The 18,469-nt window shown below is 28.5% G+C and overlaps 2 protein-coding genes across 3 annotated transcripts; both read right to left on the bottom strand.

The window, feature by feature from the left end:
• Positions 1-1,684: 1,684 nt before the first annotated feature.
• On the bottom strand, positions 1,685-17,818 carry LOC101264317 (uncharacterized). 2 transcript variants are annotated; one of them, XM_069296453.1, is made up of 10 exons: positions 17,274-17,818; positions 17,010-17,100; positions 16,516-16,606; positions 15,622-15,784; positions 14,698-14,744; positions 6,737-6,849; positions 3,102-3,179; positions 2,953-2,997; positions 2,165-2,262; positions 1,685-1,999 (listed from the first exon to the last, which is right to left on the bottom strand). In XM_069296453.1, the coding sequence occupies exons 7-10, from the start codon at positions 3,153-3,155 to the stop codon at positions 1,921-1,923; spliced, it is 276 nt and encodes a 91-aa protein (XP_069152554.1). In that variant the 5' UTR covers positions 3,156-3,179; positions 6,737-6,849; positions 14,698-14,744; positions 15,622-15,784; positions 16,516-16,606; positions 17,010-17,100; positions 17,274-17,818; the 3' UTR covers positions 1,685-1,920. The 2 variants fall into 2 exon arrangements, with proteins under 2 accessions (XP_069152554.1, XP_069152555.1); XM_069296454.1 differs by having other exon boundaries at positions 15,622-15,714; positions 17,274-17,522.
• On the bottom strand, positions 9,549-10,797 carry LOC101264000 (vacuolar iron transporter homolog 1-like). Its single transcript, XM_004237730.5, has one exon. The coding sequence runs from the start codon at positions 10,540-10,542 to the stop codon at positions 9,859-9,861; it is 684 nt and encodes a 227-aa protein (XP_004237778.1). The 5' UTR covers positions 10,543-10,797; the 3' UTR covers positions 9,549-9,858.
• Positions 17,819-18,469: the final 651 nt, after the last annotated feature.

The following is an 18,469-nucleotide window of genomic DNA, read 5'->3' as shown; positions in this document are numbered from 1 at the left end:
ACAAAGGAGAAATTTTACTACTACTTAGAATGCAAACCTGGACTTCGAATGAAGATCATTTTATTAACTAACAATAAACAATTTTAATTAGTGAGTTAGATATTTTATTTTTAAGTCGGCTAGTTGTGTATAAATAGAAGGCAGCAGTGTATTGTATAGTACATGGATGAAGAACATTTTCACTGTGATTCTCTCTCTCTTATTTTCATTTCATCTTCATCCTATCAAGCATAGTTTTAACAAAAACTCTATTGACTTCATAATACAATGGAAATTATTGACTTGGGATTTACCGGTCAAAAGTTTACCCGGACGAATAAGCATAAAAATAAAAATATTTTTCTAAAACGGTAAAATAGCGATTTGTTTTGACGGTGTTAAGCAAAATGCTCGAGCAGCGATATTGTACAATTTTATTTCTATTTTGAAATCGCTGGCTTGGCATCGATTTTTGTTGTTTATTTTTTTTAACAAATCGTTGCCAAGGCAACGATTTTAGTGAAATTTTATTTTTTTTACTTTTTAATTGTGTATGTTAAATCATTGCATTTACAGCGATTTTAGTGAATTTTTTTTTTTAATTATGAATTGTAAATTACTGCATGATTTTAGTTAAATTTTTTTAGTAAATTGCTGGAAAGGCAGCTATTTTAGCTTTTTTTATAAAAAAAAAATTGTGTAGTAAATCGCTGGCTTTGCAGCGATTTACAACACAATTTACTAAAAAAATTAACTAAAATGATGCAGCTATTTACAATTAATAATTAAAAAAAAACAAACTTCATCAAAATCGCTGCAAATGTAGCAATTGAGAATACACAAATAAAAAATTAAAATTTCACTAAAATCGCTGCCTTTTGGCAGCGATTTGTTAAAAAAAAAACTTACAAGAAACAATAACAAAAATCGTTGCCAAGGCAGCGATTTCAAAATAAAATAAAAATTGTGCAATACCGCTGCTTGAGCAGCGATTTTGCTTAACGCCGTCAAAATAAATCGAGCGATTTTACCGTTTTGGTTAGAAATTTTTTTTGATATACTCTAATTGGAATTTTTGTCAACTTTTTTTGCCCTTTAGGCTCCGAACTCTAGGTTTATCATTCATATTATGAATGTGTTTCATTATGTAACGATGGAGAACGATACAATTTATCCAAACATTATTTTCATTAAAACAAAACAGTACAATACATTATGAAATAACACATAACAACTATCTAAACAAAGTTTTGTGCATCCACATTGATATCGAGAATTGGTAAGCTTAACAACCCTTTCTTGACTGGTGAGTGGAACAATCATATAAATTAGTTAGTCCTAATATATGTTATTTGATTTTTGGCACAAGAACCGTAAAACATCTTGGTGCCTCGCTTCTATAACGGTTTCAACTGAAAATGATAACGACGAATTTGGTATGATTTTATTTAGTATAGCGGATCGTGTTTGGGTTAAAAAAAAGAAAGAGAGAATCTGTTGACCGTATGGTATAACAGAGGCTAAAATTAGCTATTAAATAAATGTTGAGGGGTCCCTGCACTCTTCATTATTTGACAAATGCTTAACGCAACAATCGACATTTTATCCATGTGGAAATTTCACTTATTTGACATAAATCTTTTATTGACATGGAACCAAATTATAAGCAGAAAAACATTGGAAAAACACCTTCAAAACATAGACATTGAAATTCCAAACACGTTGATAATGAATTGCTTATTCCAAAAAGGGCCACTTCACACTCATCATTTAAAGATTATCAATTGAGACACTACAGTTTTTCAACTAACAAAGATGTGGAGAAGGTAGCCTAAAAACTACTGTCCAAAAAAGGTAGATTAGAAAAAGTTGAGCATTAATAGGCAAAATTTAGAGTGTGTCTTTATTGTCTCTGCATTGATATTTCGCTAGCAGGCGATTTCAAGAACCCTGGCTGAATTTCCGGCCAGTCATCTTCTCAGATTCATGCAGCATGTGATTTATAAGCCCCCTCGCGGCACTGAAATACCATATGAAAACAATGGAATGCATCCAATCAGAAGGTGGTTCATGATGTGAACTGGCTCCAAGTTATATAATCGTTTGAAAATTCCCACCAGTTTGGAAGGACATCCATTTTATTGAAAACAATAAAAGCAAAAACAACAAGATGGAATGAACTTACTCATCCTTTAATTTCTGAATTTTATCTGGATCAGTCTCATGCATATGCTTTTTGAACTGCTGTCTCACCATACCAACAAGAAGCTGTGTGTTATGTTGCTGCAAATTAGGGACAGACAACGATATAAGTAGCTACTTCTCAAAAGACAGTCAAACATATCTGAAATATTGTAAACACAATGACAGTTCCATGCAATAGAATAAAAAACAAGCCTATCTCTTGCACCAGTTCTTTTGGTTCTACAATTTTTCACATAATTTTTTTATTATTTTGATCAAGCAATTTTTCACATAGTAGGTTCTATCAAGCCCAACATCCAGTTAAAACTCCAAGGTTTTATGTTAGGAGGAGCAGCTTTTTAACATGTAAAAAAGACAAATATATGACAACTTGCATTCTTGTCTTTTGGGGGGGAGGAGGAGGTGTTGGATTGGGGGTGCGAAATTGTCGCGGCACTTCTCAAAACTGTACATCTTTTGCTGATGTAAGTAAAACTGAGCAATATATAAAAAGGACTTAAAGACCATGGGGTTCACTCGAGGGTGTGAGGAAGGGAAATGTGTCATAAAGTTCATTGGTGACTTAAGATGGAAGTGAAGAAATTTATACCTAACAGAATCTCTACCTGAGATCACATCAACCACCTTAATCATGCATTTGAGTTTTAAGGACCACATGAAAGGATAATCAAACCTAAGTGAATCGTAGGCAAAATAAGACTGAAAAACTTTAACAACAACAAGCAACACAACTGATATAATTTTAGAGCAGCAAAAAGGAAAACTTACCTTACTGCCAATGTATTTTGCTCGTCGTAGACACTCTCGATAAAGCTAAGAGAGAATAGCAAAAAGAAACAAATGCATACTTAAATCACTTTGAAAGCAATTCTAGCGGCTGCATATATGCAAATAGCTAACAATAAAATGATACTTACTCGGATGGCGTTGTTGGCAAGTTCAGGGGGTAATGCTGTTTGGAGAGATGGCATTGTGCAACGCAATTCAAACGGTTCCTATAGAAAAAAGAAGAGATGTAAACCCTGTTTGAATGAGGGGATTTGTTTTTTCAAGATTGATTCCAATCAAATGAATTCAAATCTGCATGACTGAAATACTTGAAATTGGAAACTAAAATGTATTAACTAACAATTTGCACACCTAACATTTTATTGTTGTGGAAAGGAAAAATATATACTCGGAAGTCTTACATGACTATGACATAAAATTACATGTTGTGGAAGTACTAACTTCTCAAAAGTTCTCAACTGTTCGTCCAAAATTAGTTCTAACTTGATCAACCAAACAATTGCCCCAATCGTTGTTCTATTATTTTTGAGGGAGGGATCATGGATCAAATTGGAAGTCAAATTTGTTACTACTACAGAAGGATGAGTTTCAGGTTAAAAAACTTGATTATCAGTCATTTCATCAAACATCGTGGGTGGATTATCAGGTAGATTTTGAAATTCACAAGCCCAAATATTCCACAAAAAGGGCCTGTTTTAACAATATTAGTCAATCAATTAACTAAACTTCAATCCTGAACTAATCAAGCCAGCTGTCGAAATTCTCTACCACTATTAGAAGGTTCACCAAGTTAAAACTATTTACACCATCGACCAAACATAACCCTCTTCATAACATCTGAGTTCTGGACCGGAGACTTAGTGAAACTAGCATAGGAAAAACTACCTGTTTCAAAAATGAACCAAACCATATCCAAAGAATGCCACAATGATTAAGTTTTTAGTACATATTATGGTGGAAGGTGAATGTGAGGAACAACAAACACAGTTTCTGAGTATAAATTCTAAGCAAACACACATATAGAGACACAAAACTGGAGTAAAAAGATTCAATTGGTACTAGTTTTGGAAATTAGACAAGTTCTAACAGATAATCAAATCATCTGTTTTTCTTGATAGCAGAAGAGGAGAGAGGGGAGAAAACAAATAGAAGAAACATACAGTGGCTTTATCGGAGAAAGAAGCAACAGAGTCTGGGTACTATCAATAGGAGTTCATCAAATTAAAGAAGGTGCAATTGAAGAGGAATGTCAATTTGGACATTCTCACCAGTCAGATTAGGTTATTAAAACATGAAAGATTAACTAGGAATCTTGGACACAGCCCAAATTATTCTCATACTGAGTAACACTAGTTTCGGTATTCCAGTAGTACAATAAACCAGCACTACAATCAATCAAGCCCTTCCAAGATTGCGATAAAGTTGAATCATCTGGTGCATAACAAAGTCCTAAGGAATCCATAACAGCATCAACAGTTTCCATACTTAAGCTACCTAAGGCGATTCATGAAAAAAGTCATATTTATTGACCAGATACAATGACAAGCAAAGGGCACTGTAGTACGGAGAAAACGAGACTATGCTAACAAGAATACGATTATCAAGTAAATCAGATAATAACTACACAGATTCCCAATGAAAACAATCCGAAGTCCAACCCAGATTGCTATTCCACAAGGGCATAAAAATTCCAGATGACAGAATATGTCTATCGAGTTGAAGTGCAAAGACATTTCTAGCATTCTCAACCCCAAATCAGCTATGAATGATCCACTTGTAATGTTAACACCTTAACTACCAAGATAGGGAACCGATATCCATGAATCTATTTCTTTAGCTTCAAGTCAATCAACTTTACAAGCCTCCCCCCTCCCTTTTTTTCTTTTCCAACAACTCAAAAACCAAAATCAGAAACAAAAACAATATGAACAGTGTAAACTCATAGTCAGACAACCAGGAAAAAAATAACTTCGCTAATCTTTTCTAAAGATTCTTGAAATTAGTCGTTGGAGCTAAACAGACCATGCAAACTGAATTGGAAGGTCAATATGAAAGACAAGGCATCAAATAAACAAAATTTGCTGTATTAAGATACTCAAAGATAGAAGAATATCCCAAACACAGCACTTGAAGCAAAAAAAAAAAATCTTTAGTGAACCACCAAATCTAAATATCCCAACTAGTTTTATGCATAACATAGGACTCTTACTTCATTACACAAGCAAAAACACGCACAAACAGATGCAAGTACTTGACTACAACAACAAAATTGATCTGCAGAAATCAAACCTTAGCTGAATTTTATTGTGCGTTGAGCTCTGCTTTTGTATCAGCGGGAGTGAAAAGGTGCTGACTGTAGAGGATTGGATGCTAAATTTGAAGGTTAGGGTTCAGATCTCTCAAGAAGAGAATTGCCTACTTGCTGGACAAGAGGATTGGATGCTTAATTTGAAAGTTAGGGTTCAGATCTTTCAAGAAGAGAATTGCCTACTTTCTGGAGCATTAGTTAAATATGGACCTTCTGCGATGTTGGCTAGAATAGTGTAGAAAATAGGTGGGTTGGATCAGATATGGGCAGATTAAAATGAGTTGGATAAAAATGGTTACATTATCCAATCCGCTCATACTTAAGATGGATATAAAATGGGTTGAAATTGTAAAACACCAGAATATAAGAATACCAAGCGACCTTGTTAGGTGCATTTTGATTCTTTGCCAGATCCAAATAAAGATCCCAACTTCTTTTTGGAATCAATGGCACTGTTAAGTGTAAACTATTATTCAATGCAAAAGCTGAGCAAAACTTGTAGTTTTACACAAATCATAAACATAATCATCTAGCAATTCGACTTTGAACACTTATCTAAATGGGTATTCAATTATGTTATTCCATTCAACCATGAATCCACCTTATAATCATGACCACACTAATTACACTTTGCTCTATCAACTCTGTTAGCATCTTTGAACTTCTAAAAATGTTCCCAAGCACTTGGTCTAGATTGTATGGTTTCCTCTTTTCTTTGTACCTATACTAGTAGTATCAACCAAATTTGTAGGTGAAGCAGTAAGTCCACTTTCAGTTAAACCCACCTCATTTACTCTAATTTCAAGTTCTGTCATCTATGAAAAATTGAATGAAAAGAGAATTAAAAAATGCAAACAGATATAGAGATTATAAATTCAACATTGGGATATCTAATTCATCTAATGCTTTCTAGTTTCTATGCCAAAAAACTCACAAGAATATAGAGTAATCATCCATCCAATCAATGCTTATACATTCCAATTTTTAGGCATACATGTAGTAAACTGAAAGAAGGCAGAATCTCAGTGTTCAGTGTTCATTGATTCGATTAATCCTCATTAAGCATGAAAGGAGGCAGAATCATAGTCGAAACCGCAATTTCAAAGTGTCAGAAGTACATCCAGATTCGAGTAATGTATTTCAACAATCAATAAATGAACAGAAACTCAAACATGTGAATAATCGAACTCAAGGATTCAAGCCTTTCAACAAGCAGAAATTGAACTCAGTACCCACGATTTCAAAGCATAAATCATGAGTAGTATTTATTTAACCTAAGGACATGGAAGTCGAAACTTCAGATTCAGAGATACAAATTGAATTCACAGCTTCAACAAGCGAAAACACGCTTTGATTAGTCTGGATTTAGTTATGGCGATTTGTTTTCAACAGATATTTCTCAATCTTCAGTTATTTCTTTTGAAGGAAAAAAAATTAAACAATGATGAAATTTACCTCACAGATGAAGACGACGAGCAGCGGCGACGGCAATCGGCGGCAGCGGGCAGATAGACTCTCAGCAAAGCAAGATGAATATTTTGAAAAATGGGACCTTTTGGAACCCCCGTCTAAAGTCTCAACTCAAAAGGCCACATTTTTTGTGAAAGATAATACAAAATAATTCAATTATTAAATTATATTGGTTTAAATTTAAATTATGATGGATGAATTAGGATGAAATTAGTTATGATAAAATTACTTTTATTGAGCATTTAATTTGTTATATTCAAAATAATAAGAATAATTTATTTGTTTATAAAAATATTCTTTGTGAATGTAAAAAGTGATGTAGCAAAAGAATTGAAAGAGACAATTTTGTCGTTTACTTATTTTATTCGGGATAAGTTATCTTGAGATTACTCTACCATCCAAAGGGAAAGATAACTTATCATGATACGAATTATTGATTTCGGAATAAGTTATTCCGGACTTGCCCACCAAACAACAAATTAAGTGGTACTATAATTTAATCCCAGGACTATTTGAATATTATCCTTCACACCAAATGATCCCTTAGTTTGTTGTTTGGTTGACAAGTTCGGGATAACTTCGAAATTAATAATTAGTACTATAACAAGTTATCTCTCTCTTTGGGTGGTATAGTAATTCCGGTATAACTTATCTCGGGATAAAATAAGTAAATAACAAAATGTCTCTTTTAACCCTTTTGTTACATCACTCTTTACATTCACGAAGGATATTTTTGTAAACATATAAATTGTTCTTAAAATATATTATTTTGAATACAACAAATCAAATACTCAATAAAAATAAAATCATCATAATTTGTTCCATCATAATTAATCACATCATAACTTGAAACTACCCCTAAGGAGTCATTTGGTACAAGGATAAATGAATAACTAATTTTTAGATTAATTTTAGCATGAATTTATTATATATTTAGTTATGATAATATTACGGAATAACTTATATCGAAACTAATTATTTTAAAATTATAATATTCTAATTGTTCTGCATTAAAGGTCAATAATAATTCTAAAATAATTCATCTAAAATAACTTGTTCCTCGATTAAATAAGCCCTAAGGGGGTGTTTGCGTTGTGAGGAAAAATATATAATTGTATAATATTGTGTATACCTTTATATATATATATATATATATATATATATATATATATATATATATATATATATATATATATAATGAGGTATTGAATACATAATTTAGATGTTATAAAATTTATCAAATTAGAAATATATGAGTCGCCCAATAGGTACTTATCACATGTAACTTGTAAATGTATATTTGTCCTCTTCATTATTTTACTTTTTAAGGTGCGTAAATGAATGATAATGAATAAAATAAAAAAGGATTTTTATAATTATCACTCATTATGCTATTTAAAAAAATAAAAATCTTATCGAAATCATTATTAGTCAAAGTAAACACGGAAATGAAGTGACCAAAACCTCAAAATAAGATTGCAAAAGACATAGCAAAATAATTTTGGTGTGAAGAATTGTTTCGCTTAACTGATACTCAATCAGTATCATATATTAGTGTATTGGTATCATTAAGGATGATAATTAAGTGAAATTATCAATTTTAATGATACAATTATCATATATGATAAATTTAGTATAAGTTAAACGAAAATTATCAGCATTAATGATGCTGGTACAATATATGATATTGATTTAGTATAAGTTAAGCGAAAATTATCGAACCCTAATGATACCAATATATTATAGAATACTGATTCAGAAGCGAAAATTATCAATCTGCATGAGGTATGAGTTGTAATTATTCATAACAAAATAGATTTCAGAAATTACTTTTGAATTTGGATTTATGAATTTATAATTATTTAAATTTTATAACCCATTTATCTTAGTTTTCCCTTGAATCTATCCGATTTCTTCTTTAAATAAAGTAACAACAATTAAATTAAATTAAATTCTTATACACCTCAATAATTTACTCCTAAAAGAAGAGTCCAATCCTTGCAAGACTCCATTATTAGAAAAAAGAAAAAAAAGAAAAAAAAAAGCTGAGTTTAAATATAAATATTTTTAGCTCAGTTTAATTAATAATAATGTTGGGATGGAAGAGGGATAATGCAAGTTCTTTCTAAAGCTTATATTAAGTCTAGATTAACGATTTTAAATATGGATATAAACCAACATATTCATTGTAATTTTTATAAAGAGATTTAGAGGACTTAAAAGATAGAGTGTACATTAACATGATCTTTACTTCAAAAATAAAGTAACTATTTCTAATAGAACTCTTTGGTCGGCTAAAAAAAATGATCCAAAAAAGAAACAATGAAAGTAGGGAAAAGAGAGTTACTTTATGCTAGCAAGTTGCTAATTCATATTAATACCTTTCATGTCAAGCTAATGATTTTAAACAGTATTACACACAATCATACATGAATAAAAAAAAATTAGAAAGTGTTAAATGACAAAGAATTTGATCAGAATTTCGTTAAAAGATTAAAAAGATAATAATATTCTTTTATTTGAAAAAAATAATTTCTTTTCCCATTTTTTTAGGTAAAATGTATTAGAGTTAAAAGGATAAATATATTTAAAAAAGATAAAATAACGTAGAAAAGTATCACCAAAATTTCTGGCCAAAAAAACTTTTTTTCCCAGAAGAAGAAGAAAGAACAAAACAAATCCCAAGTTATATTTTTCTTTGATAGAAATCCCAAGTTCTTATAGAACTAATTATTAGCCTTATAATATGATGAATTGATGATCATCAAAAAAAGAAGAAGAAGGAACGAAACAGAGATTTTTAAGGATGGAAATTAATATATATTATCATATTATATAATGATACATGCATACATACAAATATTATAATAAAACATAGAGACCTATATATATATATATCCTAGCTATATATAATAACAAATTCTAAACACACAAAAAAAATATTATTATGGCATTATGCCACAATTAATATTTAGTAGCATATATAACTAGATAAAACACGATTTAGCGACAGACAAACTCAGTAGCTTAATGATAAAATCCACTGGCTAAAGTTATTTAGCAATAGATTATCAAAAAACTATGAATAATTTGGTAGGTAATTCCAGTTAAAGACCACTAGAACCAATCAATTTAGTCAAGCCATAAGTTATAGCCATGGCCAACCAACCTCCAAACAAAACCCTAGCAGATGACTTGATTGCTGGTGCTTTTCCCAACACAGCACCTAACCATCCAAACACCATTAAAGCTATGGTGACAGCAGCAACAACAGCTCCAATTCTCACTTTGTAATCTCTTATAAAAGATGCAGCCAGTAATGGCACAATTGCACCTACTGAAAATGCTAGAGCTGATGCTGCTGCTGCTTGTGCTGGATTAGGCAAGTCATTTTTTTCGTCCTCGTGATCTCCTTGGATTTTATTTCTTCTCTTATTATCTCTCTTCATTTGAGCAATTTCAATATCGAGCTGAGAATAAACGGACACAAATTCTCCTATAGCCATAGAACATGCACCGGCCACTAGGCCGGCGAATCCAGTAAGGATCATGACTTTTATGTCCTTTTTGACAGCACCAATTCCCATCATTAATGATGCGGTTGAAACCAACCCATCATTGGCTCCGAGCACAGCTGCTCGGAGCCACTGAGAACGTTTTGAGTAATCAAACTCTTTTTCTTCAACTTGTTGATGATCTAGGCTTATTTGTTGTTGCTCCATATCAGGATTCATAGAGAGAGTGAACTTTGATTCTTGTTGAGTGTTATTACTTTCTTCATTTGATGCCATAGTTTTTTTTAGTTTGTTTTTTTTTTGGATGAAAATGTGAATAAAAATGAATTGGAAATAACTAATTTATAGTAGAAGAAGAGTGAAGAACAAGTAGTTGATTGTGCTTGACACACGCCAATAATGTAGTAGTGGAGGAAAATGTGAGGACTTTTCTTCTTCTTTTTTCTCCTAACCACTGTCCGAAACTCATATTAGAGCTCTAACTAAACGTATTCAGATTTTGTACTGCAAAGCTTATTTGGAAATAGAAAAATTAAAGGTAAAGTACTCTATAAGTACATCACAGATCATGTTGGTAATATGTGGGGACTTGTATGAGCACTAACATATAAATTAGTTATTTCCAATTCATTTTTATTTACATTTTTCATCCAACTATTTACATTTTTTTTCTTTTTCTTTTTCTTTTATTCTTACGATGGAGTCTTGCAAGGATTGGACTCTACCTTTTGGAGTAAATTATTGAGGTTTATAAGAATTTAATTTAATTTAGTTGTTGCTATAAAAATTTGCATGTTACTTTATATAAAGAAGAATGAAAGAAGGGTTTACTTTTTCTTTTTTTTCCAAAAGAAAGTCCTTTTAAGGAAATAGTTAAACTGTTGTCCTTTAATTTTTTTTTTTTATCATTTCTAGTTCACACAACATCTACAAAAAGACCAAAATTGCTGCTGAAATTAATGATAAAATGTTTGTAACGATATTTAACTTATTCATAACTAGAAAGAGATCTTTAGGGAGAAAAAAGAGGGGAAAAAACTAAAGATCAAATAACATAGAAAAAATATTATTTTGATCAATTTTTTTGGCCAATATTTTTTTTTCAAAATTAAAATCTTTAACATGAAAGAAGAAAATGGTTTTCTAATTTTTGTGCTAAGCTAGGGATTGATTAATCATTTATGTGATAAAAAAAGAGAAACTTTAAGGCATTGAGTTGCACCAAAATTAGAACGTCACCACGAATAAGGCATGACAAATAAAGATAAGAAAAAAAAAGTCTTAAATAATGGAGAGGTTTTTATTGCCTTTTGTTCTCAATACTACTCTCTTGAGTTTTATGTCCATATATATTTTGAAGAGGACAATTATACATTTATATGTTACGTAACAAAAAAAAAAGTAATCGCTAAAGTTTTTTTTGAAACTCCCTTAGTTTGTTCTTTTGCGATCTTATTTTGAGGTTTTACTCACTTTATTTTCATATTTACTTTGACCAACATTAATTTTGGTAGGGTTTTTAATTTTTTTAAATAGCATAATGAGTGATAATGATTTTTTTTGTTATTAATTATCACTTATTTAGGCACCTTGGAAGAACAAAATAATGAAGAGGACAAATATACACTTACAAGTTACATGTGATAAATACCTAGTGGGCAACACATATTTCTAATCTGATAAAATTTATAACGTCTAAATTCTATTTCAATGCATCATATAAAAAATAATGGCTAAAATTATTTTTTCAAACTCCCTTAATTTGTTCTGTTGCGGGGGTTGTTTCAGGTTTTATCCACTTTATTTATGTGTTACTTTGACCAAAGAGGCTCATAATTTTTATAAGGTATTATTTTTTTAAATAGCATAATGAGTGATAATGAATAAATTTCAATTTATATTTTATTTAATATCATTCATTTGCGCACATTAAAAAAATAAAATGATGAGAAACATCACCAAAATCATAAGCCCTTTTGATCAAAGTATATACAAACTGATTTGTTATTCAGCTCACCTATAAATATAAAAAAAAAATTAATTGACCTTCATGAATTTTGTTATAGACATTTTCCTATTCCTAATTTTGGTGTAACTGAATGTCTTTAAGTTACTCTCTTTTTTCACAAAAACCAATCCCATAAAAATTAGAAAATCATTTAACTATTTCCTTAAAAGGACTTTCTTTCGAAGAAAAAAAGAAAAAGTAATCAAAGAAACCCTTCTTTCTTTCTTCTTTAAATAATAATAAAAAACAATACAAGATTTTTTACTAAATAAAGTATTCTTCTTTTTATTATATATTCCTTGAGAGTTTGAGCAACTTTGTTTTAATGATAAGTATATATAACTATAAATAATTGCAAACTTTTAATTGTGAACAAATTCTACGATAAAAATATCTTTTAGCGATAATAAATATACATATTAATCGAAAATGTTAAAAACTTTATTGATATTAGTTAATTGTCATTTAATCAAATGTCTCTATAGACTTTTAGAGAAATTTATAAAGAATATAAATATTATTAAATATGCATATTTAATGATAATTAATTATCATTTATTAATTGTTCCCAAGTATATATTTGATGTAGCCAAGAGTATATTCTGTATTAAACTATTGTGAAATTAAGTGGAGAATCACGATTACTTTTTCTAGAAGTGGGATGAAAAAATAAAGAGAAATTTTGAAAAAAAAATAAATTAATTAATGTATGATTTACACCAAAAAGTTGTCAAGTTTAGTCAGTGGAACCACGCAAGTTTAAATATCATTATTATAAAATTAAAGAAAATAATGATCCATATACTTCTTCGATTTTATTTTATTTGACCCCTAATCTAAAATATAGTTTTATCTTATTTACTTATTTTAGCAAATTAAGATCGTTTTAACATTATTATTTATAATATTATTCTTACTATTAAATAACTATATAAAATAGAATTAGTCAAATATCAAATCTCATTAATAAAGTTAATTAATAGCAGAAGAGGCTAAAAGAGGCTTTGGCTTATTAGTACCATTCAAAACTTTATTATTATGTATTTTCTTTCATTTTATATTATTTGTTATCAATTGACTTAGTACACTTATTTTGCTACTAATTAACTTTATTAATGAGATTTTATATTTGACTAATTCTATTTTATGTAGTTATTTAATAAGAATAAGGTTCCGGTTTCTTTTCATTTTCCCTAGTTCTAGTTTAGATTAGTGATACATGTTATAGTTAAGAACTATTGGTTGAAATCTAATTGATTAAAACGTCTTAAGTATAGTTATTTACTTTCATATATTTACTTCTTAAATATTTTTGCAATCCAATAATTCTAGTTTGCATTATATTCTTCATAAATATATTTAAAAGAATTTCTTTTCTTAATTACTTGAGTAACTTTTTGCTGATTTTTTACTTTTTTACTTAACGTTTTCTCAAATAATATTTGTCAAATTAAAAATTAAAAATTGTGATCAATTGTTTTTTAATTTCAATTTTAGGAGTAAAATAAATTGTCACCCAACTTTAAATTATTTTTTACTCCCTAAATGGAGTCCGTATTGCTCTAATAGACATTGTAGCTCTTAAGACTTATTAGAATTATAAAAACATTTAATTGTATTATAATTTTTTTCCAAAAAACTAAAAATATTTAGTAAAGTTTTAAATATGTGTGTACTCAGTAAACAAAAGTTTTTAATATATTTAAGAAAAATAGAATGGATTGTAAAAATATGTAAAAAGTAAATAATTATTGTTACAATTTTATTTTAATCAATTAGATCTCAATAATTAATTCTAAACTATGATATGTATCTCCAATCCAAGCTAGAACTTAGGAACAATGGAAAAGAAAGAAATGAAGAGGAGCCGGATCCCTTCGATATTTGTACCCTAAATGGCTTCTATATATGATTTCACTCTCTCTACGTAAATAAAATATAATGTACCCTTTAAGAAATTAATTTTTTTTTAATTTTAAAATTAATACCTAAAATATTTTGTTTGTTATGCATTGATCTTTTCAGCTCCAATACCTTTTGATGGTTGTTGGGATTCTTTTTATAAGTACCTTCATTATTCAATGTGTGTGTATAGTTTACTTTGTTTTTAACAATTTATGACATTCAAATTAATTAGATTTTTTAAAGAAGCTATTGCTATTTAGAGAATTTTTTTTTAACTTAACATTATTTAAATGTGTTTTCCACCTACCCTAATTGAATGAATCATTATTTCTGCTATACTTCAAAATTTTACTCCTTGACTTATTATCATTATTATGTAAAATTCATACATTTTAAGTTGGTGCTGAAGAGTTAATTTCTTTTTGTATTTGTCAATCAATTTAACACAGGCTTAGAAATAAAATATAGTCAAATAAAAAAATATATTCAAATATGACCAAAAAAAATAAGAGACTTACCTCAGTTGTATCTTTTTTTTTTCTCATTTACTCCAAAGTTTTACTCCCTATTATTGACAAAAATATGAAGGAAGTTCAATTTTCAGCATTCTCACTATAAATCTAATGAATATATTCGCATATGATAGATGACACTTTGTAGATTAGATTGTAAATTTATTATAAAGTTTTTCTTTTTAAATTGTACTTCAATATAATTCATATATAAAAACACGTTTCATTATATAGATTTTATCAGAGAAAAAATATACAACTTTTTACAAATAAGTTATTTAAGAATTTTGTGGATAAAATTATTTTAGGTTGTTTATGACTTGCAAATTTGTTATGAACAATTTCTTCTTAATAGAATCTCTATGTAAAAATGCATTTAATTGTACAAATTTTATCAAAAAAGATATACACAAGTTTTTCACAAATTTGTTATTCAAGAATTTTGTAGATGAGATTATTTTTTAGTTTGCTTATAAGTTGTAAATTTGCTACAAAATTTTCCTTTTATATTTTACTTCATAGCATTCATATGTGAAAATGCATATCACTTTACAGACTTTATCAGAAAAAATATACATAATTTTTTTACAAATTTTTTATCCAAAAGCTTTACTACGTCTTTCATAATATTAAAGCAAATTTAAAGAAAATTGCTTCTATCTTCTCTCCATTTTATTCTCAACCATTCTCTTATTAATTTCTTCATAGTAACGAGAAATGTCACTAAAATCAATTGAACTTTTCAGAGAGAAAATTACTAAAGTAATCGATTTTAATTATTTTACAGTTTAACATAGTTAGATTCAACATGAAAACAACCTCATTAACATCATATTTTATGGATATAGAAAGATATGAATTATAATCACTCTTAACTGAATTATTTTTTTAAAAATTAATAATAAGATAACTATTTTATGAAGGACTCACCTTTGTTTGAATAACGATAAAGATGCAATGACATGATCATCGTTTGACTGATAAAATCTCTTCAATACCAAAATGTGATGTTCTATTTGATCACTGCTTCAAATTTGTAGAATGCACTATGAATAAATTTGATTGTACGAAATGTTTTCAATTGCGAAGGGGCCTAAACAACATGACAGAAGAAACAAATGATAAATCTAGTTATTTAATCAGCTAAACAAATTATGAAATTTAATAAAGGTATTGTACATCTTCATGACTTGTGGTTGTAAATGTAAATGTGATCCTAAGTTATACAATCATAAAATAAATGAAGACAAGATGTTAATGCAATTTTAGTAGGCATGAGTGAGTTGATTGAGAAAATATTTTTAAAAAACTCAGTTTTAAAATTCTCAACACAAATTTAGTGAATATCTCCTCACATTATAAATAACAATTTGTTGATGAGATTATTTTTAGATTACTTGTGGATTATTATTTTTAATATTTAAGTCCATAACATTTTTGTATAGAAATACATTTCATTATGTAGATTTCATCAAAAATACAAAATTCTTTTACAAATTTGTTTCTCGTAGGTTCTAACATCTTTCATGGTATCAGAGCAAATTCAAAAAAAGTTCATTCTTCTTTTCTCGATTCTCTTCTCTATTACTTTCTTTTCAATCATTTCTTCATAGAAGTAAAAAATGAAATTAAACTTTTCTATTGAGTTTTAGGGTGAGAAAATCATTAATTATAATTATATTAACTATTTAACATATCTTATTCACATGAAAATAACATCATTTTTGATAAATCTAACAACAAAATTCAAATAGAAAATTTAAATTGATTTTACATAAAAAAATTTAATTAATGATAAGATAATTATTCCGTAAGAAGATTCACCTTTTAGAAGATGCAACAACATAGTCACTGTTTGATTTTCTTCCGATAGAATTTTCTTAGAAATAGGATCTACTGCCTCACATCTTCAGATCTGTGAAGTAAAGTTTAAGAAAATATATCTTATTCACATGAAAATAACATCATTTTTGATAAATCTAACAACAAAATTCAAATAGAAAATTTAAATTGATTTTCAATTAAAAAATTTAATTAATGATAAGATAATTATTTCGTAAGAAGACTCACCTTTGAGAAGATGCAAGGACATAGTCATTGCTTGATTTTCTTTTGATAGATTTTTTTTAGAAATGGGATTTACTGCCTCACATCTTCAGATCCGTAAAGTAAAGTTTAAGAAAAATATATCTTATTTACATGAAAATAACATCATTTTTGATAAATCTAACAACAAAATTCAAATAGAAAATTTAAATTGATTTTCAATAAAAAAAATTTAATTAATGATAAGATAATTATTCCGTAAGAAGACTCACCTTTGAGAAGATGCAACAACATAGTCACTGCTTGATTTTCTTTCGATAGAATTTTTTTAGAATTAGGATCTATTGCCTCACATCTTCAGATCTGTGAAGTAAAATTTAAAAGAATATATAAAAGTAGAATATACTGCATCACTACTTCAGATCTGTGAAATGATGTCTAAGAAAGATATAAAAGTAAGATCTATTGTATCACTGCTTCAGATCTATGAAATGATTTTAAAAAAAAGTATATAAAATTAGGATCTATCATCTTACTGCTTTAGATCTATGATGATGTCTCAGGAAGATTTATAAAACTAAGATGCACTGTCTCACTACTTCAAATCTGTAAAATAATGTCTTGAAATATACAATAAAGTAAGATCTACCGTCTTACAGCTTCAGATCTGTAAAATGGTGTCTAAGAAAAATATACAAGTAAAATCTATTGTTTTCTTGCTTTGGATCTATGAAATCATGTCTAAGAAAGATATATAAAAGTAGGATCTACTCCTTCACTACTTCAAATTTGTGAAATGATGTACAAAAATATATAAGAAAAAACGAAGATCTACTTTTTTAGTGCCTCAGATCTATGAAATGACGTCTATGAAAAATCTATAAAAAAGAATTTACATTTTTTCTGCTTCTGATCTATGAAATAATGTCTAAGAATGATATATAAAAATATGATCTACTGTCTCATCACTTCAGATATGTGAAATGATGCCTAAAAGATATATAAAAATTGGATCTACTACATCAGAGTTTCAGATCGTAAAATAATGTCTAAGAAAGATATCTAAAAGTAGAATCTATTATCTCATTGTTTCAGATCTAAGCATCCCCTTGATATAAGAAATTTCAATTGCAAAGGGATATGAGCTACATGACACAAGAACAATCTTTAGACCTAATTATTTTAACAAGCTAAAAAAATTATAAAATTACATGTTTTGAACAATTTTATTACTTGTGATTGTGAATGTAAGTGTGACGCTAAGTCACACAATCAGAAAATGAATAAAGAAAAGAAGTTGATGCTATTTATAATAGGTTTGTGTGAGTTGATTGACAAAACATGAAGAAAGTTCAATCATCCGCATCCTCACGAAATATTTGGTGTATACCTCCTCACATGATAAATGAACATTGTAGATAAATTATTTTAAATTTTTTATAAGATGTAAATTTGTTACAATATTTATTTTACATTTTTGTCTATAGAATTTTTATATAAAAATGCATTTCATTGCATAGATTCTATCAGAGCATAATTTACAAAAAAAAAAATCTGTAAGGGTTTTATGATATCTTTCATGGTATCAGAGCAAATGTAAAGAAATTTTCATTTTTTCTCGATCATCTTCTTAGCTTCTTTTCTTTCATTCATTTGTTGGTAGTAGGGATATTTAAAATCAAACCAAAATCGATAATCCACACGAAAAAAGTTATTGATTTATCAATAATGA

This window comes from Solanum lycopersicum, chromosome 4 (assembly GCF_036512215.1).
Source record: "Solanum lycopersicum chromosome 4, SLM_r2.1".
Taxonomy (NCBI): Eukaryota; Viridiplantae; Streptophyta; class Magnoliopsida; order Solanales; family Solanaceae; genus Solanum; species Solanum lycopersicum.
This window is presented reverse-complemented; position numbering and strand designations above follow the sequence as displayed.